The 26,654-nt window shown below is 38.2% G+C and overlaps 1 protein-coding gene across 8 annotated transcripts in view; it reads left to right on the top strand.

Moving 5' to 3' along the window:
• The window catches only part of NCOA1 (nuclear receptor coactivator 1), a 244,984-nt gene that overhangs the window by 208,439 nt on the left and 9,891 nt on the right, over positions 1-26,654 (top strand). For all 8 annotated transcript variants that reach the window (XM_077843901.1, XM_077843903.1, XM_077843897.1 and 5 more), the window contains 4 exons: positions 7,656-7,757; positions 9,923-10,325; positions 19,613-19,784; positions 25,762-25,945. In XM_077843901.1, the coding sequence (XP_077700027.1) occupies positions 7,656-7,757; positions 9,923-10,325; positions 19,613-19,784; positions 25,762-25,945 (861 nt within the window). The remainder of the gene's footprint in view (positions 1-7,655; positions 7,758-9,922; positions 10,326-19,612; positions 19,785-25,761; positions 25,946-26,654) is intronic.

Raw genomic sequence — 26,654 nt, 5'->3', positions numbered from 1 at the left:
AAATGCTGGGGTGGAATAAAAAACTCAGAAAGGAATTAGGGGAAGAGAAGGAAGAAAAGAGAAACAAAGAAAGGAAATAGTAATATGAGTATTAGTTGAAGGTAAACTACTCGTTATAACTTGGGATTCATTATTCTCAGTAGAGAGCACAAGAATAAGAAATTCTTCTAGTTCACAAAACATAGTGTTCACAAAACATATTGAGGGAGACTATACTAAGTACCATACAAGAATAAAACATACAGGCAACTCTTAGAATTTACAGTCAGCTTGTGGTATTCCAAACATACACACCTGAGAAATTCAATAACAGTGCAAGTCCTAAGTGATTAAGGGCTAACCTAAAAAAGTTAAAGAAAACCTAGGTGTGTTGATTTTCTCATTTTACAGGATAGAGTCAATAAATACTTATGGAGCAAGGCCAGATCAACAGTCTAGGTCAGATTTGTGAATGGGTGAAATAATCATTCACACATAGTTTGGGAAAAAATTGCTTTTACTTTGATTTCTTCCTAAAGTAGCTGATAAGCAGAGGAGCAATGCAAAGGATACACATGTAATAAGGATGCAAATAGGTAAGTGTGGTTCCCTGTTGCTACCTGTAAATATTATGGAGGCATGTCCAAGCTTGGTGGCCTTAGTAGCCCAACATTGAAATATCCATCAAGTCAGAGAAATACAAAATTTGAGGCACACTAACACAAAAGTTTAAGCCTCCAAATATGTCAGTGGGTGACAGTCAGTACACAAAACAACTTACACTGCCATGTAAGACAGAGTCTCATTGTCCGGACCTACTTTTTGGGTGCTAGATTGTAAGTTCTTCTAACAGTGGGGCCCTCAGTCCACAGTTGCTCTTGCTTTGCAGATGCTTGGAGTCTTCTGTGTGTGTTCACTTAAAGGCACTCTGTGAGAAGGTCTGGCCAAGGCTTATGTCAGTCAGTATTTCAGTTAAGATGCTTTCAGTCACAAGGAAAGAAAAAAGATCCATTCAAAGTAGTAAAGCCATTTTATGTTATGTTATTTTTATTTTTATTTTTGTTTTTTAAGGATTTTATTCATGAGAGACAGAGAGAGAGAGAGTCAGAGGCATAGGCAGAGGGAGAAGCAGGCTCCCCTGTGGGAAGCCTGATGCGGGACTTAATCCCAGGACCCCGGCATCATACGCTGAGCCAAAAGCAGATGCTCAACCACTAAGCCACCCAGGTGCCTCAGTAAAACCATTTTTAAAAAGTATTTTGGGGATCCCTGGGTGGCGCAGCGGTTTAGCGCCTGCCTTTGGCCCAGGGCACGATCCTGGAGACCCGGGATCGAATCCCACGTCAGGCTCCCGGTGCATGGAGCCTGCTTCTCCCTCTGCCTATGTCTCTGCCTCTCTCTCTCTCTCTGTGTGACTATCATAAATAAATGAAAAAAAAAAAAAGTATTTTGACTCAGATAATGAGAAGATAGAAATCAGAGAGGTTAAGGTATGGTTACCTCAGAGGCTCTGGAATGTTATCAGGGACCTAGGTTCTTTCTATCTTTTTACTCTGTAATCCTTGGCAGCTAGAAAAATGGGTCTCATGATTACAAATATCACATGCAAACAAAACTAACAGGAAAGGGGGAAACTCTTTTCTACGCATCTTTTTTCAAAAGCTAAGAAACTGTTTCCATGTTCTTGTCCTTCTCTACTTCCTACTGCTCCAAAAACAGAAAAAGGACCAAAAAAAATTTTTTTTAATTTCACACATCTGGCTAGTCAGAACAGAATCATACATACACCTTTAACCAACTGCTAGCAAGGATTGGCTTAGAGTACATACGTTACCCCTTGAGATGTGTGCTTTGGGACAATCAGCTGAACAAAATCCTATTCTGTCATTGAGGAAAAAGAAGAGGGTAAATGGCTGTGGGCTGGCAATAACAATACCTGATAAAGGAATTAAAGTTTAAATATATCATTGGCACACTAAAAATTAAGTGATTTTGAAATACAGTAAGCAAACATGACAAAATAATCGTATATAGACAATACAAATGCTTATATAGAAAATCCAAGAATATCTATAGGGAACTTAGAATCAATAGAGAAGTTCAGCAGTGTTTCTAGGGGAAAAAATAAGAAATAAAATTTAATAACAATCCTTTTCATGAACAACAACCAATTAGGAAATATAATTTCAAAATATGTTATCTCAATTTATAAGACTTAGAAAATTATAAATCATAATTGAAAGTCAAAAAAAGATCCAAGTAAAGATACCAATGAATGGAAAGATTTTTCATAAAGATGTCAATTGTTCTGAAAATAATTAAATTCAGTAGAATTCCAATCAGAATCTCAACATGAAATTTAACAAATAAATGCTAACTTTATTTTAGAAGCATGAATACAATATTAAAGAATAATGAGGATGAACTTGCCTTATCAGATACCAAAATTTAAAACCAAGCCTTAGAAATTAAAACAATGTGGAATTAGCATAGGCTAGACAATTCGACCATTTGAAACATAATAGAGAACCCAGAGACACACCCAGACATATATAAAGACTTAATAAGGTACAGAGGTGACAATCAGTGGAGAAAGACTGGCATGTATAATAAATACTAGTACATTTGGCTGTCCATCAAAGGAAAAAATTAGATTCCTTATCTCATACCATACACAAAAATAAATTCTAGATATTTTGATGATCTAAATGTGAATATGAGAAGATTACTGTGGCCCTTTAAAAAGGGGCATAAGGGAAGAGGTTGATGTTTGCCTTAAAATTTAAAACTTAGTAGATAAAAGATACCATAAACAAGATTAAAAGACAAACCATAGATAGACTCAGGAAAGATATTTGCACTCTGTAAAACTGACAAAGGATAACTATCCAGAATACATCAGATTCATAACATGGTGTTCATAATATACTTTCCTTGCTAGATTGGTATCAACTGTTTAGTTGTTGGTCATATCCTTTCATTCTTCCTTCCCTCTTGCCAAACACAGATCTAAAGCATCTCATAGGCAGGAATTTAGGACAGTGCTGATGACTTGAAAAAAAGAAAGGCACCAACTCAGATCTACATCATAGTCTTTCTTTTTAATGGATTTTAAGAAGTTCAGTTTAAAAACATTTCTTCACCTTAGGTATATCTCATTGACTGGAATGTGGTACACAAAGAGTAAAAAGATCCTAAGATATCTTTTAAAGATTTTATTTATTTATTCTTGAGAGACACCCAGAGAGAGGCAGAGACATAGGCAGAGGGAGAAGCAGACTTCCTGCGGGGAGCCCCATGTGAGACTCAATCCCAAGACCCCAGGATCACAACCTGAGCCAAAGGCAGATGCTCAACCATTGAGCCACCCAGGTGCCCAAGATTCTAAGATTTTAAATTTGATTATACAGTTATGAATAATCCCCAGTTGGGGAACGGGGTAAGGAAAACACCCTAGGAAACTAGTGGGGATTCATTGGTTTAGATTTTTACAGAACAGCAAAAATGAAGGTGATTAAGAAGAACTACAAAGCTGTAATACAGCCTTTAGGTGTAGTGTCTGCTTACGTCTCAAATAAGCCAAGTCTCAAATATATCCATGATACCAATAAAGAATTCCCAAAAGTTCTATTTTAGAAAAGGACAACAGCAAGAATGAGTACACCTGCTGCTTATAGAAAATTGTACAACATTGGCTCATAAAAGATGTGATTATTCTGTTCTAGTTTTATATTCTTCACCAGCCAGGGTCTTCATACTCTCAAGACTATATGAAAAGGGAGTAACATTTGAAATAAATAAAGAAATGTGATATACTTATCCATCTTAAAGCAAGTCAAGTCCACATGTGTTATGTATTAAAGTACTGAAGAAAGTGTATGGATCTGGGTACAAGAACCACTATTGATTATTTTTTATATATTAGAGAGCATAGAAGTGACCAGAAAGTAGAACCACAACAAGGACAGAAAATACAGGGAAACAAATTTCACTTCTAGAATTCTGGCAATGAAAACTGCCTGATAGAAGAATAGCTTCTTTAAAAGAACCCTTTGGGTGTTTGGGTGGCTCAGTCAGATAAGTGGTTGGCTCTTGGTTTTGGCTCAGGTCATGATCTCGTGGTTGTGGGATGAAGTGCTGCAATGGGGATCTGCATTCAGCATGAAGTCTGCTTTAGATTCTTTCTTCCTCTCCTTCCCATACAGTCTTTCTCTTTCTTTCTCTCTCTCTCTCTCTCTCTGTCTCTCTCTCATATGAATGAATGAACGAACCTCTTGTCAAGAATTTACACAGTGGGGACATCTGGGTGGCTCAGCAATTAAGCATCTACTTTCAACTCAGGACATGATCCTGGAGTTCCGGGATCGAGTCCCACATCAGGCTCCCTGCATGGAGCCTGCTTCTCCCTCTGCCTGTGTCTCTGCCTCTCTCTCTCTCTCTGTCTCTCATGAATAAATAAATAAAATCTTTAAAAAAAAAATTACACAGTGGCTAAATCAGGGTTTTCGATCTTGGCAGTATTGACATTTTGGGACATATAATTCTAGTTATGGGGGCTTTCCCATTCATTTAAGAATGTTTAACAACATCCCTGACCTTTACCCATAAGATACCAGTAGCAACTTTGTGACAGCCAAAAGTGGCTTCAGACATTGCTAAATTTCTCTTGTGGGGCAGAATCATCCCTGGTTCAGAACCTCTAGGCTAGATAATTATCTTTTGAGTTTCCTGTGGAAGCACTTCTGGCACTGAAAAAAAAAAAATCCATTTAGCAGACAAAATGTCAGCCATCTTAAACACAATGTGTGTGTTTTATATGTGTAGGCTGAGTTTCTAGTGTTCCACTGGACACAAACCCCACATTTCCTCTTATAATGCAAGCCTTTTGACCTGGCCTTTATAGACTTTTGAATTTATGTCCCCAGCTCTGAGGATTCCTGACCTCTCTTCTCACACTGACCAAAAGTCAAGATTTCCAAGGAGTTAAAGGATACAGTGATCCTTTTGGGAAGACTTCCTTGGAAGAATAGAACTTGATCTGCTTGCTAGATAATGGGTAGCATTTTAGTAATCAAAGAGGCAGGTCAGAGTGAGATAACTGTACACAGTGTTAGGTTGTACACAGAGAGAGTGAGAGGAGAGGAAAAGGAAAAGAATTATTTTAAGAGCATAAATAGATCCATTTTTCTTTAATGGAAAGTGCTTGTAGATTACTGGTATTTAGAATAATTTCTTCTGCTTCTAAAAATAGCTTGTTTGTTTTCTAAGGTTGTGATTTATTTCCTAAGGTTATTTTCTCATTTTTACTACTTCTCAAGCATCTTTCCTCTGTCCTCACCCATTTCATTAACACATCATCTCGCAATTTAAAGAATATATAAAATTGTAAGTTTGGAAACCCAACTCCCGCTCCCCTGGCAATGTTAACTTCTCTTTATCGCTATGTTTAATGTATTTTCCCCTGTCTGCATTGCCTTGTCTTCTGTTTATAGACTTACTGTACTTTCTGCCTCAAGTTAGCTCTATCATCCTTCTTGCCACCCGGCATTCTCATCTTTCAAGTCCCATTGAGCACACTCGTGTTCTTGGTCCCTGCTTTCATGCTCTAGGCTAAGTGTTGTGAATGTCTCTGGAAATGCAAGTATAACACTTATTGGTGGCGCCCTTCTGTATTGGCCTCTGACACTGAACAGAAATTCCCAGAGGACAGAGATTTGCTCACCTCTGTAGCCTTCAAACTTTATGTAGTATCTTGCATACACTTAATTTTTTGATAAATCTTTGTAAAATTAATGGCTTTTTTAAACTACTGTCTGTGGTCTGTTAGAATTTAAGAAGTATGTAGATTTTTTTTTACTTAAGAATCCCTTTGACTTTTAAAACTATAATGTTCGGGATCCCTGGGTGGTTCAGTAGTTTAGCGCCTGCCTTTGGCCCAGGGCGTGATCCTGGAGACCCAGGATCAAGTCCACATCGGGCTCCCTGCATGGAGCCTGCTTCTCCCTCTGCCTGTCTCTGCCTGCCCCCCCCATCCTCCCGTCTCTCATGAATAAATAAATAAAATCTTTAAAAAGTAAATAAAATAAAAATTAAAACTATAGTGTTTGAATCTCCATTTTTAAGGTGATTCCAAATGTTTTATCCTATGCCACAAATGCCTGAAACTTTTCATTTTTAAGTTTATATTACAGTGAGCTTTTCCTGCCAAAATAGTTTGCTTTCTGATCTAACTGGAGTCAGAAAATTAATGAAACCAGAATTAAGAATTGAGCTGTTTAGAGATAGAAGATGTAATTACTGTTCACAGCAGTTTGGATTCTCTTATAAAACTTTCAGTCTTTCTAGTTTATATCTCATATTAAAATATATTAAATATACTAAAATATAAAATATGTTAAAATATATGGATAATATTTAACATTTTATCTTATAAAGTACCATATAAACACAAAATAGTATTGATATTGTTTTTATTATCTCTCTGAACAGTTTATTCACATCAATTTATTGAGCAAGAAATTCTGTAAGCTATAGAGTGTTTATCAGGAAATATCACTTCTCACGTTGTTTGTTTTATTACCTGATGAAGTTAAGGCATGTCTATGACCTGAAACCCTAAGCTTGATACAGACACCATCTTCCAAACTAGTGTTCCAAACAAGATTGTATTTATCTAGGAGATAAATGTTAATGGCTAGATGTCAGGAAAAAAAGGCTCATGAAAACAAGTTGCATAGTATATCCCCTTCTTGAAGATCCACAGTGTGCTTTGGCCAATTAAAGGCTCAGAATTACTGCAGTAAAGAAATCTGTTTCACCTTGTGTAACCCATCATTTCCAATACTTAATACAGCACAGCATGCTATTTTCCTGGCACATCTATTAATATCCTGCAGAACAGTGTTCTTTAGAACACCAATTTGGGAAGTGCTGGTCTGAAGTAATTACTTCTTCTGGTTAAATAAATAGCCTATTTTCTCAAACCATTTGTTACTTACATAATTCTCTCCAGCGAATAAAATCATGTTGGATTTCCCCAAATATGTACTCATCTGACAGCTTCCAAGTGAGAAGTACCTCAACTTTTCCATTCATCTTCCAGACCTTTGTAGAATGTGCCCTATTGTATACTTACTTTTATATTCACGATAGTCTAAGATGTGGGGCTGATGTTTCTTTTCTCGCCATTATTGTATTTATCTGAAATAACTGAGTATTAGCATGATTTTTAGAGTGTGATATGTGAGGGTGCCAGAGTGGCTCAGTTGGTTAAGTGTATGATTCTTGATCTCAGCCCAGGTCTTATTCTCAGGGTCATGGGTTCAAGCTTCACATTGGGGTCCATGCTTGGTGTGGAACCTATCTAAAAAAATAAAAGTACAATATATGTATGTACATGTGTATATACCTATATGCATATGCACACACACACACATATATGCACATGTGTATGGATTCTGCTTTTAAATGCTCTGTCCTATTTCGTATTCTGTAGGCAGGAAATATTTGAGAAGTGTTAGGAACTGCTAACCTTTTGGCAAATAAACATGGGAAATAATAAACCTGTAATACTAAAACTTGTTAATAATTAGTAAAAAGTTTGTGTTACTCTATAAGAGCCAAAGTATATGTTTATATGTAGAAATATGATATTCCATTGTTCCTTTTTTCTTTAGTTGATCCACCAAAATCGCCAAGCTATCTTGAACCAGTTTGCAGCAAACGCTCCTGTTGGCATCAATATGAGATCAGGCATGCAGCAGCAAATTACACCTCAGGTAATATGAGAAAACCAGACATTGTTAGTACTTCTCTAACCCAAGTTGTGTTTCTTAAAGTGTTGACTTGAGTTTCCAAAATGGTCTGTGAATTGATCTTCTAAGGTAGTAACACAGCTCTTTTTTAGAATGAATTTATAATCAACTTGTGATACCCCTTCCTGATATTTGATCTAAAGCCAAGGGTCCTTTTCATTTTATTGGTATTGTTGTCATTGCTATTAGATACCAGGTGAATCAGTATAATACTCTTACTGCTATCCTGAAAAGGACCAGTAATAAGATGCCTAGGTAAGAAACTATGTGAATGGTACCTGAAACCTGATCAAAACCCAGTCACATTGCTGAGTTATCTTAACTACCTTGTGTTCTCTCTTCAGTCTGAGCAACAGTATTGTCTGTTTTTTATATATTTTAACAAACCTTGTACATGAACCCAGGGCCATTGGAACTTTTTTTTAAAGATTTTATTTATTTATTCATGAGAGACACACAGGGAAAGGCAGAGACATAGGCAGAGGGAGAAGCAGGCTCCCTGTGGGGAGCCTAATATGGGACTCGATTCCAGGGCCCCGGAACCACAACCTGATCCAAGGGCAGACGCTCAACCACTGAGCCACCCAGGTGCCACCCCCCTTGAACTTTAAACATAAAAAACTGGGTAGCCTTCTAAGACTTGTCTAATACTCACTCCCTGCTTAATTTCTACTCATAGCTTAGTATTTTTGCTTCAACCACTTTTTCATGTTTTCTTAACCAAGGTGACACAGAAATTTGAGAGATGAGGAATTTTAGACAGGACTCACAAAAAACTTTTCTTTTCTCCATAAAATGTACCTAGATGGATTCGAGGCAAATACAGGAAGCCAACTGTAACCAAAAGGATAAATATGGACAGAAACTACTGTTAATGGGACACCTCCGTGGCTCATCGGTTAAGCATACAGCTCTTGGTTTCAGCTCAGGTCATGATCTCGGAGTCCTGGGATTGAGCCCCATGTTAGGCTTCTCTCTCCCTTTCCTAGCCCCACTCCCGCTTACTCTCTCTCTTTCTAAAGAAAAGAAAAAAGCGAAATGAAACTACTGTTAAGCAGCAGATATTGGCATCTTCATGGATCCATACTTAGGTTTCCCTGTCTTAAAAATCTCTGTGATTGGCTCATGCAAGGGAAATTAGGTCATAAGGAAACAAGACCTCACTTTTGTCATTCACATAAAGATGATTTCTATTAAAAAGTTATATGTCACATTTTCGTTTAGATTGGACTATATCTACTTGGCAAGTATAATTTTAAAGGAGCTATATACTTTGATCAGTTCCTCAATATGAATTGAAATTTTCTGAGAAAGGCTTTATTGATACGCCATGTTGCTTTACAAGTTACACCAAAAAGTGATTGTAATCTAATTTTACTGCTGCTTTTGTCATTCTTAGTATTTTAGCTATTAAAACACATACTGTAATGCCTGGAGTAGTCTTTACTGCAACAGTGATATAAAAATAGATGGTTCCGGGGCCCCTGGGTAGCTCAGTCATTTAAGCATCTGACTCAGGTCATGATCTCAGGGTTGTGGGATCAAGCCCTGTATCTAGCCGTGCACTTAGCAGGGAGTCTGCTTCTCTCCCTCTCTTTCCCTCTCCCTCTGCCCGTCCCCTTGCTCATGCTCTCTCTTTCTAAAAGAAATCTTTTTTTAAAAAAAAAATAGCTGGTTCCATTTATTTCTGTTTATTATTTTGTTTATAATTATTTTTTCAAGTAACAATTTGTTTGGCATTGGATCCTGGATTTCTGATTCTTCCTTTTTAAATGGTATTTGTAGGTTTTTCTAATTGTGAAGATAATGCGTGTTCATTATAAATGATTTGGAAAATGCAGGAAAGTATATTGAAGAAAATTAAGATCAACTATAATCACATTTTATTCATTTAAGTAAAGTGGAATCAATGATATCAATGAGAAAAGGGGGAAACTAAGAAACAGTAAATTTTGGGGAAATGAAAAAAAAGTCTCCTAACAACCTAATGTCTGATAAGATTGAAGTCATAGTGATAATTGCTACGTATTTTGTTGCCCCAAGCTACTAGGCTTTATCCTGTAAGCTTTCCAAAATAGGTGGCAATGATAACAATATTAATAAGTGAGGATTTATTTTCTCCTTTGCAGCCACCCCTGAATGCCCAAATGTTGGCACAACGCCAGCGGGAGTTGTACAGCCAGCAGCACCGACAGAGACAGCTAATTCAGCAGCAAAGAGCCATGCTGATGAGGCAGCAAAGCTTTGGAAACAACCTCCCTCCCTCATCTGGACTGCCAGTTCAAATGGGGAACCCCCGTCTTCCTCAGGGTGCTCCGCAGCAATTTCCCTACCCACCAAGCTATGGTACAAACCCAGGAACCCCACCTGCTTCAACCAGCCCATTTTCACAACTGGCGGCAAATCCTGAGTCAACCTTGGCCAACCGCAACAGCATGGTGAACAGAGGCATGGCAGGAAACATGGGAGGACAATTTGGCACTGGAATCAATCCTCAGATGCAGCAAAATGTCTTCCAGTATCCAGGATCAGGTATGAGGATTGCACTCTGTCCTCCATCATAAGTATACAGGTTTGTGTGTGTCTTAGTGCACTAACAGTGAGGCAATGTACTGAAGAGAAAAGATGCTGTCATGGGAGTCAGGAGATCGGGCTCCAGACTTCTCTCTTGCCAGTTAATGGGTAAGTGGTCGGAGGCTTACCACTCACTGATAGCTGAGATGATTAATTAGAAAATCTAGAAGGACTTGTCTGATTCTAAAATTTTGAGCATTTTATCTACAGAGTATATTCTCTTACTTTCTTACTTTCTGTCATGGATCCCTATAAGAATCTCATGAAAGTCCACTTCAGACAATGGGTTGAAGTACATTAACTCAAAATGTGCATACAGTTTTTTCATTATGTTGAACGCTTTGTTTTCGATAGTTAATATAGGGATAATCCAGCTTTACAGAGTCTCAGCACTCCTACCTGCTTAAGTTGTAAGCTATTCCTCGGCAATATCAGGAACTTCCAGAGGTTGTTTTTCTTTTTAATCTTTTGTTTGCATTGTCTCTCTTCCATTTTCTTTGTCCTAGGTGATGATATCCTTTTAAATTTTGCTTCTATCACTTTCGGATTTTAATGGGTAGTGATAATAAAGCACATTTGATTAACCCATGATGTTTAATCAAATTTTGTTGCAAAATTAATGGCAGATTCCTGGGGGAAAAATTGAAATAAATCCCTTCATTTTATACGTCAAAGAAAAAGGAAATTATAAGACTGCCCAAAAACGAATTTCCATGAGAAGCCTGCTATTTGACTTAAATAAAATGTTGAGGTTATATAGAGATTTTTTACATAGCAATACACTTATCAACTTTGACAGCCAAATCAATTTAGACTTTCATTCTGGTGGCAACAAGTGCTAAAATCTTTGACTATTAAATTAAGTTATCTAGGGAGACTTGTGTCAGACAGCACCAGAATTCTCTAAGACCTTTTACACAAAATTATGTCAATCAGTTCCTTTGTCCTCAAGACAATGAAGTCATCTTTGGCTGGTTTATATCACTGACTCTATCTGTATGGCAAGAAAAGGGTTATAAATCCATATTGTAATTATAATATTGTCTGAACCTTTTGAAGGCCACTTTCATGTGTCTTACCATTTTCTGTATGCAGAGAACTGGACAAGGCTTTTTCACTTTATTCTAGCCTGCAGAAGTACTTCCTCCAAAATTAGAATACTTATTTAGTTACCTGGTTCTCTGTTCCTCTTCCAAAATGGCAACTTAGCCCAGACAGCAGATATAATCTTAGTAGCATTCAGAATATTGATTACAAAGGCTTAAATCAAAAGGTTTATCTCATTCATTGGCAAAAAAGAAGTAGCTGTGAGTAAGCCAAACATTAGTAAATTGCCCAAGGATTCTTTTCTCTTAAAAAAATAAAAATAAAAACAATACTTCTGTCCATTTTCAGTCATGTTCTTCAACACCTCTTCTCTGGAGAGCCAAGAATTTCCTGTCCTGCTCTTGTTTCTTGACAAAGCCACCTAGAAAAGCAGTACTTGAGAACCCGATTTCCAGTGGAGTTGACAAGATTTCTTTCAGAGTTGTGGGTCTAGTCTTTGATCTGTTGCCATGTCAGTGTACATACACAATGATTGAGATCATGAGTGGGTGGAGCTTGCTTCTTCTCTAGGCAGCATAACTGGATGTGTTGCTACCCATAGTATGCACTCGATCTGGTACCTGGATTTTTCTTCTAGTCCAAATTTAGATTAACAGAAAATACTTTTCACAAAATAAGAATTCATCATTGATGAAGTCAGCATTCCTATTACAAACAAAACCTAGAAGCTGGGTGCAATGAAAAGAGTAATTGTTTCATCCAGTTGCAAATTGAAATAAAATGACAGAGCTTGTAGTTCTTCCATGAACTACTTCAAAATAATAGGGGGAGAAGTTGTCAGTTTTTCTAGAGAGCAAAAGAACATTTAAAGAGGCAGTGTTGGGGATCCCTGGGTGGCTAAGCGGTTTGGCACCTGCCTTCTACTCAGGGCGTGATCTTGGGGTCCCGGGATCGAGTCCCACATCGGGCTCCCTGCATGGAGCCTGCTTCTGTCTTTGCCTCTCTCTCTCTGTCTCTCTCATGAATAAATAAATAAAGTCTTTTAAAAAATTAAAAAATAAAAATAAAGAGGCAGTGTTTTTAATTTCTTTCATTAATCTAAGTTATAAACTCATTCCAACATTATCAACAACCTGGTAGGTTTCTGTCAGTACAAATTCAAGTTCTGGAGAAGTTTCAACTTTTGTAAATGAAGTTTTATTGTAACACAGTCATCCTCATTAGTTTATGTATTATCGTATGAGGTTGGCTTCATACATGGAGTTCGGTTGTACTAGAAACCTTATGGTCTGCAGAATCAAAAATAATTGCTATCTGGCCCTTTCCACAAAAAATTTGTTGTGTTAATTGATCATAGTAAAACCAAAGGTTGAATTTATTAACTTAGCTTTAGTCCTTTGCTTTGGTATCTTTTAGCTTAGTAGAGGCCCAAAGTAAATGAAACATGTAGGTAATAGTAATGGCAGTTTGCTTTCTTTTATTTCTTAAGATCAAAACTTTTTCTAGATTATCAGGCCATAATGATGAGTGCACATGAACAGAATTAGACATTTAAACTTGTTTTAGAGATGTCTGAGTGGCTCAGCAGTTAAGCACGTCTGCCTTTGGCTCAGAGCGTGATCCTGGAGTCCCGGAGTTGAGTCCCACATTGGGCTCCTGCATGGGGCCTGCTTCTCCCTCTACCTATGTCTCTGCCTCTCTCTTTCTGTATGTCTCATGAAATAAATGAAATATTTTAAAAAATAATAATAAAATTTATTTTATACCAAGGTGATATTTAAAGTAAATATGATGGAAATTTTTACAAAATTTTGTACCCATTTCATGCATTTCTTAAAGCCAATCCGTAGCTCCCTCTTCTGTGAACTACAATAAACATGCTACTCCACCCATTCTTCTTAAGTAATCTCTTCTACTCCTGTGTCTTCAGTGACCTCTTCATGCTGATGATTCTCTTATGTAGCTCTAACCAGATCATATAGTTCTTGTTTGCAGCTGCCTCATGACAGGCATACTTGAATTTTCTTTCCACTAGCATCCCCAATGCAACTTGTCCAAAGTTAGACTCCTCATTCCACTTCCCCTTCTCTCCAGTTCTCATTGTCCCAGCTGTAAAAACTTCTCAAGTTCCAAGAAAGAGTACATAACTTGCTCTCTTTTCTTACTAGGCTTTGTAATCCTGTATCCTCTGTCTCAAACCAATATCTTTTGTTCAACTGCCTCATTCCTGTTCCTCCTCTCTGAAGTGTCTCCTCTGGGAAGCCTTCCCTGACCACTCCCAATCATAAGCACTTACCACCCTGTCTTACAGACACTTGCTTACCTAGCTGCCTTACTTTTTAAATAGCAAGTTCCTTGACTGAGCCAACTGTGACTTTTTTAGTTTCTCTATTGCTTAGCACAGTGGTCTGGCAGGGAGAGTAGATGTTCAATGAATCTCCAAAGAAGTAAATGAATGGAAGGATGAATCTCGGTTCTAGTTGCTGCTGCCAAATGGCTGTGATGCTATTTATGGCCCATTAGGGAGACTTAGCATAGTCTAGGCAAAGATAGAATCATAGAAATTTTAAACCGGAAGGGACTAGATTGTCTGGTCCAAGAAATCCAAGGTCCAATGTGGTGGCAGAACCCAGACCAAAACTCTGATTCTTGCAATTCATTATTCACAAGGTGGTTCTTTCTACTAAAAGTAGGTCATCTGATAAGGAAAACAATTAGAATGTGAGATGAGTCCGAAAAGAAATGTCAAAAAGTATGCTGATATACATGCAATCTCTTATTTACTGTTTAACTTCAAATCCACAGAATAATGTCCAGAATATGTTTTCTTTTCTACCCTCACATATTTTTCTGAAAGAAATTACTTCATTAATAAGGCTAAAAATGCATTAGGAACAGACAAGCACTTTTTCAAAGATCACAACCAAAACAGTTATAATTTAGAGTGCATGCAAAGATGGTCAACATATAAATGAAGATGATGGGGGAAAAAAACCCATCTTCTAGAGTACTAAATGAAAAAAATTAGTTTCTCCATATGTTCTAAGTCAAATTATTAGAGATTAAATTACAGATGGAGGAAGCAAAAAAGAGAAAATATGTAGCTTTATTTATATAATCTTTTTTTATAATAAATTAATTTTTTATTGGTGTTCAATTTGCCAACATACAGAATAACACCCAGTGCTCATCCTGTCAAGTGCCCCCCTCAGTGCCCGTCACCCATTCACTCTCACCCCCCGCCCTCCTCCCCTTCCACCACCCCTAGTTCATTTCCCAGAGTTAGGAGTCTTTATGTTCTGTCTCCCTTTCTGATATTTCCTACCCATTTCTTCTCCCTTCCCTTCTATTCCCTTTCACTATTATTTATATTCCCCAAATAAATGAGAACATATAATGTTTGTCGTTCTCCGATTGACTTATTTCACTCAGCATAATACCCTCCAGTTCCATCCACGTTGAAGCAAATGGTGGGTATTTGTCATTTCTAATGGCTGAGTAATATTCCATTGTATACACAAACCACATCTTCTTTATCCATTCATCTTTCGTTGGACACTGAGGCTCCTTCCACAGTTTGGCTACTGTGGACATTGCTGCTAGAAACATCGGGGTACAGGTGTCCCGGCGTTTCATTGCATCTGTATCTTTGGCGTAAATCCCCAACAGAGAAGTTGCTGGGTCATAGGGCAGATCTATTTTTAACTCTTTGAGGAACCTCCACACAGTTTTCCAGAGTTGCTGCACCAGTTCACATTCCCACCAACAGTGTAAGAGGGTTCCTTACATCCTCTCCAACATTTGTGGTTTCCTGCCTTGTGAATTTTCCCCATTCTCACTGGTGTGAGGTGGTATCTCATTGTGGTTTTGATTTGTATTTCCCTGATGGCAAGTGATGCAAAGCATCTTCTCATGTGTGTGTTGGCCATGTCTATGTCTTCCTCTGTGAGATTTCTGTTCATGTCTTTTGCCCATTTCATGATTGGATTGTTTGTTTCTTTGGTGTTGAGTTTAAGAAGTTCTTTATAGATCTTGGAAACTAGCCCTTTATCTGATACATCATTTGCAAATATCCTCTCCCATTCTGTAGGTTGTCTTTTAGTTTTATTGACTGTATCCTTTGCTGTGCAAAAGCTTCTTATCTTGAAGTCCCAATAGTTCATTTTTGCTTTTATTTCTTTTGCCTTTGTGGATGTATCTTGCAAGAAGTTACTGTGGCCAAGTTCAAAAAGGGTGTTGCCTGTGTTCTCCTCTAGGATTTTGTTGGAATCTTGTCTCACATTTAGATCTTTCATCCATTTTGAGTTTATCTTTGTGTACGGTGAAAGAGAGTGGTCTAGTTTCATTCTTCTGCATGTGGCTGTCCAATTTTCCCAGCACCATTTATTGAAGAGACTGTCTTTCTTCCAGTGGATAGTCTTTCCTCCTTTATCGAATATTAGTTGACCATAAAGTTGAGGGTCCACTTCTGGATTCTCTATTCTGTTCCATTGATCTATGTGTCTGTTTTTGTGCCAGTACCACACTGTCTTGATGACCACAGCTTTGTAGTACAACCTGAAATCTGGCATTGTGATGCTATTTATATAATCTTTAGCAAGAAAAGAAGTAGTTAAATATTTAATAAAAGAAAAAACTATAGAAAGTCACTCAACTTTCATTGAAAATTTAAAATATTTTAAAAATTGTAGTCTACCCAAAAAGCAAAAGTGAATGAATTAGCTACATCTCTTACCAGATTAACCACACAAAAAAAGAAAAGTTGTAATAACAATGGCAGAACACAGAATATGCAATTATATTTATAAAGAGACATTAAGGACATAGAAACATGCTTATGATACAATCATCAGGGAAAGAAGCAGGTCACAAAATTGTGCAAGGTTTTATAAAGTAAGATTTGAAGGAATTATACTAAATTATGGGTAATCAAATTATGATATTCTTTTTCTCCTCACCTTTATAACTCTCTGTACTTCAAGAGTATTTAACTATGAAATGTATTTTGTCAGGAAAAAAAATATGAAGTGTTAGCATAACAGAAATCATAAAAAAGAGATCCATTTTTACTTCTAAAATGTTATGGACTTGCACTTTTGGCTAAGTTGGAGTAACAGGAACCAGATTTATTCTCATCTGAAACAAACAAAAAATAAAAATATGTTGAACTACAGTTTTAGAAATCATTCAGACCATGCTGCATGGAGAGGGAGTCCAAAAGGAACTGGTGGTTTCCCTGAGTTGAGCCCATGGAGCTGGGAGTCCAGGGAAGCCAAGGCAACTAGAGGTCTCAGGGAATAGGACCAGAGAAAAGAGAGTCATAAAGGGAGGTCTGCAGGGATGTGCACAGGGTCCCACTCAGGTTTTGTGTGTGTTTGTATGTGTGCATGTGTGTATGTGTGTGCAAGCCAAGGCCAGGGAAAACCACCTGGAAAAATTACAGGGAACGGTCTGCAAAGTTCACACAGGGCCAACTTCTCTTCCCACTAGTCAGAATAGAAAACTTCATGACTCATGGGGTGTCAAGTAAAATACTCAGAAGGATTTTGTCTCAGTAGCAGGCAAAATAAACCATAAACTCTGCTCTTTTCTCTTGATTGCAAGACCCCAAAGAATTAAACTGTCTCCATGTCACCTAACTACAACCCAGACAAAGGTTGAAAATATTTGAAGGACTTTTAGGGGCACCTAGGTAGCTCAGTCAGTTAAGCATTCAACTCTTAATTTTGGCTCAGGTCATGATCTCAGGATTGTGAAATGATGCCCTGCATTGAGCCCCATGTCTGGCTCCATGCTGGACATGGGGCCTGCTTAAGACTCTTTAAATCCCACCACCCCCAGTCATGTGCACTTGCTCTCTCTTTCTCTCTTGGGGCGGGAAGGGGGAAGTGTATACATATACATATACATATGTGTGTGTGTGTGTGTGTGTGTGTGTGTGTGTGTGTGTATATATATATATATATATTTTTTTTTTTAAGGGCTGTAAGATTCCAGCACCTAACAAGATAGAATTCACAAGGTCTGGGATCAGTCTTTTTAATTACCAGGAATGCAAAGATGCAGGATAATAAAACCAATAATGAGGAGAAAAATCTGTCATCAAAACCCAACCCAGAGGGCAGCCCGGTGGCTTAGCGGTTTAGTGCCGCCTTTGGCCCAGGGCTGATCGTGGAGATCCGGGATTGAGTCCCATGTCAGGCTCCCTGCAGGGAGCCTACTTCTCCCTCTTCCTGTGTCTCTGCCTCTCTCTCTGTGTCTCTCATGAATAAAATCTTTAAAAAACAAAAAAACAAAAAAACAAAAAACCAACCCAGAAATCATACAAGTAACAAAATGAGTAGACAGGACATTGAGACAATTATAAATTATACATTTATTTCATATGTTCAAAAAGCTAGAAAAGCTTGAACAGGGGGATCCCTGGGTGGCACAGCGGTTTGGCGCCTGCCTTTGGCCCAGGACGTGATCCTGGAGACCCGGGATCGAGTCCCACATCGGGCTCCCAGTGCATGGAGCCTGCTTCTCCTTCTGCCTGTGTCTCTGCCTCTCTCTCTCTCTCCATGTGACTATCATGAATAAATAAATTTAAAAAAAAAAGAAAAGAAAAGCTTGAACATATTAAGTAAAGGACAATATAAATAAAACCAAACCAAACTTTTGGAGGCAAAAAGTACAATGTCTGAGATGAAAAATGTACTAGATGGAATGAGGTGATTAGATATTACAAAAGAAAATATTAGTGAACTTGAAGGTATAATAGTGGAAGCTGTACAAAGTGAAATCATATAAAGACTGAAAAGACGGCAAATTCACTCCAAATTGATCTTATAATTCAGAGCAATCAAAATGTCAGTATGCTTTTTGAAGAAATTGACAAGCTTCTCCTATAATTTATATGGAAATGCAGAGTACCCAGAATAGCCAAGACAGTTTTGAAAAAGAAAAGCCAAGTTGGATGACTGTCAAGTTTCAAATATTACCATAAAGTCACATCAGCCAAGACAATATAGTATTAGTACAAGTGTGGACATGCAGATCACTGCAACAGCCTAAAAATCCAGAAGTAAACTGTTAATGTTAGAGTCAGTTGATTTTTAACATGATTATATCAATAGCTGCTAATCATCAATCCTGCATAGAAAGGGACAAACTACCAATAAATGCTACAGAATGGTTGGACCTCAGAAACATTATCAAATTGAAAGAAGCTAGACCCATAAGACCTCATATGATTACATTTAAGTGACATTGCCCCCAAAGGGCACATCTGTAGAGACAGCAGATCAGTGGTTGCCTAAGGCTGGAGGTAAGAGACAGAATTGATTGCAGACAAGTCCAGAGGGATGGTGAGGGTGATGACAGTGTCCAGACCGCACTGTGGTGATGGTTGCAGGGCTCTGTAAATTGACTAAAAATCATGGAGTTGTGCAGTTCGGTGGGTGAATTCAAGGCAGCCTAGATTACACCTCAGTTAAGCTTTTAAAAAATTAAAAATAAAAAAGGACAGGGAAAGAAAGAAGAGTCCACAGAGATGACTGAGGCATGGACAAAACTTGGCTCATTTTTCATTTCACACACGTGTTTGTCATACCTTTCCCCCTTTCTTTTTTTTTTTTTTCTAATTTTTGTTATTTATGATAGTCACACAGAGAGAGAGAGAGAGAGAGGCAGAGACATAGGCAGAGGGAGAAGCAGGCTCCATGCACCGGGAGCCCGACGTGGGATTCGATCCCGGGTCTCCAGGATCGCGCCCTGGGCCAAAGGCAGGCGCTAAACCGCTGCGCCACCCAGGGTTCCCTTTTTTTTATTTTTTTTTTTAATTTTTTTCTTTCCCCCTTTCTAACTTATTTTGATTACACAAGTAATCTGTCATGTATGTTCATGTATGTTTTTTACACTTAAAAATCCATGTAAACAAAAAAGAACAGAAAAAAAAACCATTATACATAATCCTGGTACTAAGATCAATATGTTAGTGAATAGAAGGCATTCTTCCAAACTTGATATGTTTGTCTGTTTATACTGAAATCTCCTCCTGCCTTATTTTGAAGAGATTGAAATGCTTTCCCTACTTGGTTGAATAGGCTATTTCTAACTATATTGTTACAGATCCTTGTGGAGGGGGAGGTATTCTCTTTTATGAAGCTAATAAATTTATAGTATATTCACATAAATTAATTTGTGTCAATTTGCAGGAATGGTTCCCCAAGGTGAGGCCAACTTTGCTCCATCTCTAAGCCCTGGGAACTCCATGGTGCCGATGCCAATCCCTCCTCCTCAGAGCTCTCTGCTCCAGCCAACTCCACCCTCTTCTGGGTACCAGTCACCAGACATGAAGGCCTGGCAGCCAGGAGCAATGGGAAACAAGTAAGTAAGTTTTTATATATGAGCAGGCCAGGTCCTCTGTAGTACATAAGAACAGTCATGCCTTCACAATCTAAATAGAAGGGTATTGTGACACCTGGGTGGCTCAGCAGTTGAGCGTTTGCCTATGGCTCAGGGCATGAGCATGCGGTCCCGGGATCAAGTCCTGCTTCAGGATCCCTGCATGGAGCCTGCTTCTCCCTCTGCTTGTGTCTCTGCCTCTCTCTGTGTGTCTCTCATGAATAAATAAATAAAATCTTGATTGAATGATTGATTTATAGATAGATAGATAGATAGATAAATAAATAAATAAATAAATGATATTGGCTGCTGCCATTTGCAAGCTCATGGAACTGAATGAATTTTATGTGATCGCAAAGAGAAATAATGACTTTTAAATCCTTTAAGTTTCAAGTCATTTTAAAGGCAAATTTACACATTTACAGTACAGAAAATATATCTAGTGGCCCCCAACCTTTCCATCCCATCACCAGCATATCTGAAGAATGTGATTAACTCCTGTGTGTAACAGAGCTTTCCTGGGACAGATATAGAAATGGATACTTAAAAAATAAAAAAATAAAAAAAAAAGGTCCTTTATAAAAACAGATAAAAACTCCTAAAACTCTAAAGTAAGAATGGCTATCAGGATTCATTAGAGCCTGAACAGTGGGCACACAGGCTTCACCCCTCTCAGCATGTTTGAAAGATTTCATAGCAACAGCAAAGGTTTTAAGGCTTCTCAGGCCATTCTGCCTCAGCCAGCTCTTTGAATTTCTAGATTTTCAGTGGCCTCATCTTGCCCATTCTGCTTAGAATTATCTCACTAACGTCATTTTCCCCCCAGATTCTGGCTGCTGAACTTTTCACACTTCACTTGAGTTTTATAAGGCTTTTAATTAGGTTGTGTCTTGGTTCTAATGACAGGGAAGCTGTTTGATCTGACAACATAATAAGTAAGGCAGTTAAAGTTGAAAACTTAAGACCACATTTTCCTAAAGTTCACTGAAAGGTGAGAGGAAGTCTTCCCGTTAGAGAATTGTGTAGCTCTCTGTGAGGACTGTGTGTAAATTAGCTAGAAATGGAACTGTCTATATAAGATGCAAAAAGAATTTAGTCTCCTAATACGTTCTGATCCCAGCTTCCTAAATTCACTTTAGATTCTGTGTTCCGTGATTATAGCTATTCCTCTACAAACACTCTCAAATCCTTTGCCCAGCTCTCCCTCTGTTGCACTTGGCCCTGCTAACAAAACACTCCCTAAAGAAATCCAGCTAAACTCTAGCCTCATACCTAGACCTAAGCATTTAAATGTATCTTGGAAAAAACACAATCCCCCTGACAGCTCTGCTCCCTTTTACAGTTAAATTCCCCTAAAAGACTCTAACACTGCTTCTCCTTGCCTTGTTGACCTGTAGGCTTTCACCCCTACCACTTACCAGAAGTATCCTTGTCCTCTACAGTGGTCATCAGTGTCCTCTGCAATACCAGATGTAGTGATTATTGGTAGCATTTGACATACTTAAGCATTTATTCCTTCTTAAAGCTCCTTCTTCATTGAGTTTCTGGAACAGCATTCTCTCTTGAGAAAGGTAACTCTCAGTGTCCTCTGCTGGATCTTCCTCATCTCCCAGAGCTCCATTTGAGGGCCTCTGGGCTCATTCTGTCTACTTTCTCCCTTGGTTATGCTGTCCACTCTTAGGGCTGTAAATGCCTATCTCTAGGTACATGACTTATCAATTTAAATCTCCAGTCCAAACTTCTTCCCTGAATGCCATACTGTACGTACAGCTGCCCAATCAGCACCCCACTGTCACTACAGTTTCTTAGGCTAGCATATGGAATATGCTATGGAAGCCACTTCAGGCCAAATTCTTCATCCTTACCTTCCTCCATGGCCCCCACCCCATGATTTAGGGGCTTCCAAATACCTGGTGCTAGCCTAGAAACTGTAGTGACTGCCATGGGGCTGCCTAAGAAAGCAGAGAGAGGGAGGGTTTCTTTGTATATTGGGTCTAAGGCACTGGTAAACCCCACAGTTCCTTCAGAAACCTAGAATAGGGCAGCCCGGGTGGCTCAGCGGTTTAGCACCACAATCAGCCCAGGATATGATCCTGGAGACCTGGGGTCGAGTACCACGTCAGGCTCACTGCATGGAGCCTGCTTCTCCCTCTGCCTGTGTCTCTGCCTCTCTTTCTCTCTCTCTCTTTCTCTCTCTCTCTCTCTCTCTCATGAGTGAATAAATAAATAAAATCTTAAAAAAAAAAAAAAAGAAAGAAACCTAGAATAGTGATACTAGTGATGGTAGGCAGACCTAGAATAGTGATGGTAGACAGAGTGATGCTTTTTATTTTTATTTTTTTAAGTATTTATTTATTTATTTATTTGAGAGAGAGAGAGAGAGAACAAGCACATGCACAAGTGGAAAGGAGGGGCAGAGAGAGGGAGAAGCAGACTCCCTGCTTAGTTAGGAGCCTGATACTGGGCTCAATCCCAGGACCCTGGGATCATGATCTGAGCTGAATGCAGATGCTTAACCGACTGAGCCACCCAGGCACTCCAGAGTGATACATTTCAAACATGAGCAGTATGGCAGTCCTTTACTCAGTGCTCACCAACTTACTCAAAATGCAGTATAGGGCCTGTGGAGCCCACATAATCTTGTTCCTGGGTCCCTTTTTGACCTCAGCTGCTATTCCCATCACTCAGTCTGCCACACTGATGTCTGTTTATTCTTCTGTTCTTCACATGTGCCAAGTACATTGCAAACTCAGAGCCTTTGCATTTTTAAATCCCTGTGGAATGTTCTTCTCACAGTAGCCACATGGTCTGCTCTCTCACACTTCAAGTTGCTCCTTAAATGTCACCTTATTAGACATAGATATTAAATGTCACCATATTAAACTTTCCAGATCATCATTTCTAAAACAACAGCATTTCCCACCTGCTTGTCCCTTTTTTCCCTTCTCTATTTCTCTTCATAGTACTTAACACCTGACATATTGTGTGTTAGTTCGTTTGTTTATGGTCTGTCTCCTCCAACTGGAATAATATCATCCTAAGAGCAAGACTTTGTTTTTGTTTACTTGGGTATGTCCATCCTTTAGAACAGGTGAGCATTTAATGTACACCTATTGTGAACGAGTACAAAGATTCCCTGTCCTACCTCAGTCACTTCTTGGATTCAGGGTCAAATGTGGGCTTGAATTTTTGTTGTACTTTCACAGTTTTTGTGAACTTTGACTTTGCCAAATCATTGAAAAAAGAAAATAGTTGTCACCAAGTCTTTAAGCATTCACACTTGCTTGTTTGCTTCATGTGTAAAAGCTTATTAGTCAACACAGGCAGCATGTATTTTGTGACCACTCACTGTTTGTCTTGCACAGTGCAAGGTACCACAAGGAACAGGGGAAAACTGCCCTTGCTGTCAAGTTACCAAGAGTCTAGGTGGTGACAGGAGTAAATGGAGAGAAATAAAACATGAAACAAAGAATCATTTAGTAGAATGATGTAATAGAGTTCAGAGACTGTAATGTGATTCTTTTTCATGATCTTTCTGGTGGCAAGAAAAATAAAGGGTTAAACTAAGCCTCTTTGTCCTGGAACAGTGCAGGTTTGTGTGTAACACTAGGCACTAGGGAGAGTCCTAGCACTTATTAGCATTTTAAAGCCTAGGAAGGCCCGTTGTTTAACCCTTTGGTTTTAGACTTATTTGACCTGGAGCACCTCCTTGCTTGTTAATAATATCTGTAATACGTATGGAAGCCACTTCAGGCCAAATTCTTCATCTTTACCTTCCTCCACAGTCCCCACCCCATGATTTAGGGGCTTCCAAATACCTGGTGCTAGCCTAAGAAACTGTAGTGACTGCCATGGGGCTGCCTAAGAAAGCAGAGAGAGGGAGGGTTTCTTTGTACATTGGGTCTAAGGCACTGGTGAACCCCACAGTCCCTTCAGAGACCTAGAATAGTGATGGATGCTGCAGCAGGGCTTGTCTTCTTCCCATAATGGAAGGAACTGAAATGGAACTCTTGGCAAGAGCAGTTTGAATGAACTTAAGCTAATAGAAGTCTCAAGTATAAATGTGAAAAGAAATTAAACCCTGAACTTTTTTTCACCAGTATGACATCATTGCAGTCCTTGAAGCTTTTGCATGCATTAACTTACATAGCCCTGAGCTGAGCCTCCACAGTGGTGATTTATGGATCAATTGACAAATGAGCATTGTCTGGGGCAGAAATGTTCTCATTAGAAAATAGGCAGCAAACTAATAGGCTTTTCCTCACCTTTAGTTGTGGGGCACTGCCTCACAAGCATACACACTGTACAGACATTAATGGTTCAAAGATGTATTATTGACCATTTCCTAGGAATATAATTTTCTTTGCATTTGTGTTTTATAATTACTTGGAGAAAATTTGCTACTTTTCTTCAGACATGATGAATAGGCTGTTTCTCAGCCTGTTAATTTTAGTATGATTACCTTAATCTACTGGAAACTATAAATGTCAGTACATCCTGCTTACCTCCCAAGAGCTAGCAAGGAATAGATAAGCCATTGATGGGGTAAATAATTTTTAGAAATCAAATTCTCCAAAATTAACATTAAAATAGGTGGAATTTTACCAGCAGTTTAATGTTTAACAACTGATAATCATAAAACATTTGATGTTTTGTAGAACTTGGAAAAGACATAATTCACATCATTTTCCTTTAGATATGTCAGTCTGTATCATTTAAAATTTGGGGGTTCAAATATAAAGTTTCAAGTTGTATTCACTTCGAGTTTATTCCATACTATTCTACCAACTAAGAGACATTGGTTTAACATTTAAGATTTTGGTATAAAGCAGTTCAGAACAAGGCCGTAAAGAAGGACATCAGTAAAAGAAGCCCTCTGAAAAACATAATTGCCCTTGCATTTTGCTTGTAGAAAAGACATAAAGCCATCTTCTGGCCTGAGAAGACCTTTTGAGTCTTTAAAAACATTATGTTTGCCAAATAAAAATATCTGGTTATATTCCTCTTAGTTTATAGCATAGTGAAAGCAGCCAGAAGCTGAATCCTTGAGAAGAGACAGCAAGCTCTAGAACATTGAATAAAGGCCCTTGAGTCTTAATGTGCATAGTTAAAAATGTGACTTTCTGTGTCCACCCTCAGAAACTGATTCACTGGGGCTGGAATAAGGCCTGAGAGTCCCAGTTCTCAACAAGTCCCAGGGAATTCTCTTCAGATAGTCTCTCAGCTACACTTAGAAACTAACATTAGTGTCAATACCAGAAAATCTATAAATAAGAAGCAGTCCAAATCTCATCAGTTGACAACACTGAGTAATAATAACCCATGTCATAAGTCACTCATTCACCAGATATTTACTGAGTGTTTGCCATGTGTCACTTATTACTAGAGATGAGGAATGAATAGAACAAGATAGTACTATTCACCTTAAGTGTAAGTCTAAGATGTATAAGCAACCACAATATAAGAATGGCATCTTTGAATTATTGATTCCTTTGTTAATTAATTCAGTGAACATATATTGAGGATTGATATATATGCCAGGCATTTTGCTTAAATAGGATATTCTCTGTTTAGGAAGATAAAATGGTGTAATAAATTTTAGAATGATTTTAATTGTTAAATGAGTAAATTTCAGTTATCTGGAAGGTGTGCTTATGTGGAAAACTTTCTTTCTTAATTATCCAGCTAATTGGAGCTTGACAACTCTGATACTAGGCCAGATAATTCTAACTTTAAAAGAGCTCTTTGTAGTTATTAACTCCTTTGGGCAGAGTTCAAAATTCATTTCAATTACACTCAATTTCTATATGTTGTAGTAAGATCAAGTCTTAACACATAATTTAAGAATGTAAAATCTTTCCTTTCGATTTTTATCTGAAAATTAAGCAGCAGAGTCCAGTCACATTATCCCCATCTTTGTGAACCGTGGATGTAATTGGGATTGTTTTTGAGTTAACAGTGTGTTCAGTCAAGCTGTCCAGAACCAGCCCACACCTGCGCAGCCAGGAGTGTACAACAATATGAGCATCACCGTGTCCATGGCAGGTGGAAACACAAATGTTCAGAACATGAACCCAATGATGGGCCAGATGCAGATGAGCTCTTTGCAGATGCCAGGAATGAACACTGTGTGCCCTGAGCAGGTAAGTGGCACAGCTGGCACACTTGCTACACATACATCCATACCACACCACAAGTCATTATTCCAAGGAAAATCAGGTATGTTCACAGTTATTTATCAAAAATAACCACACCATACAGTGATGTGTGTCAAATATTTCTTAATAAAATTAGGGGGAAAAGAAGCACTTCTTTATGATTTCCCACTATCTTTTGATAATTACTACCTCTTAAGCTATACAATGGAAATTTTGATAGACCTTGCAAGATTTTAGTCTCAAGTTTTATTGTTTGGGGAACCTGAGTGGCTTGCTTCTCCCTCTTTTTATGCTGCACACTGGTTGTGCACACTCTCTCGCTCTCTCTCTCAGATAAATAAATAAAATATTTTTAAAAGAGATTTTATTATTTAGATTTATTATAAAATGATACAGGGACACCCGGGTAGCTCAGTTAAGCATCTGACTCTTGATCTTGACTCAGGTCTTGATCTTGGGGTCATGAATTCAGGCCTTGCGTTGGGCTCCATGCTGGACATGGAGCCTACTTAAAAATAAATAAATAAAATGATACAGATAATACATTGGCTTGGAATTTACTCCTTTATATTCCTGAATATGTTTTCTTCACTTTTCCCTTTCATTTCAACAAACATTTATTCGGTACTTATTATATACAAAGATAGCACTGTGGGAGATAATATTAACAAGTTGGGGAAACCCAGCATAAACA

This window comes from Canis aureus, chromosome 12 (assembly GCF_053574225.1).
Source record: "Canis aureus isolate CA01 chromosome 12, VMU_Caureus_v.1.0, whole genome shotgun sequence".
In the NCBI taxonomy this organism is placed as follows: Eukaryota; Metazoa; Chordata; class Mammalia; order Carnivora; family Canidae; genus Canis; species Canis aureus.
The sequence above is the reverse complement of the archived record's forward strand: the minus strand, read 5'-3'. Positions and strand labels throughout refer to the sequence as shown.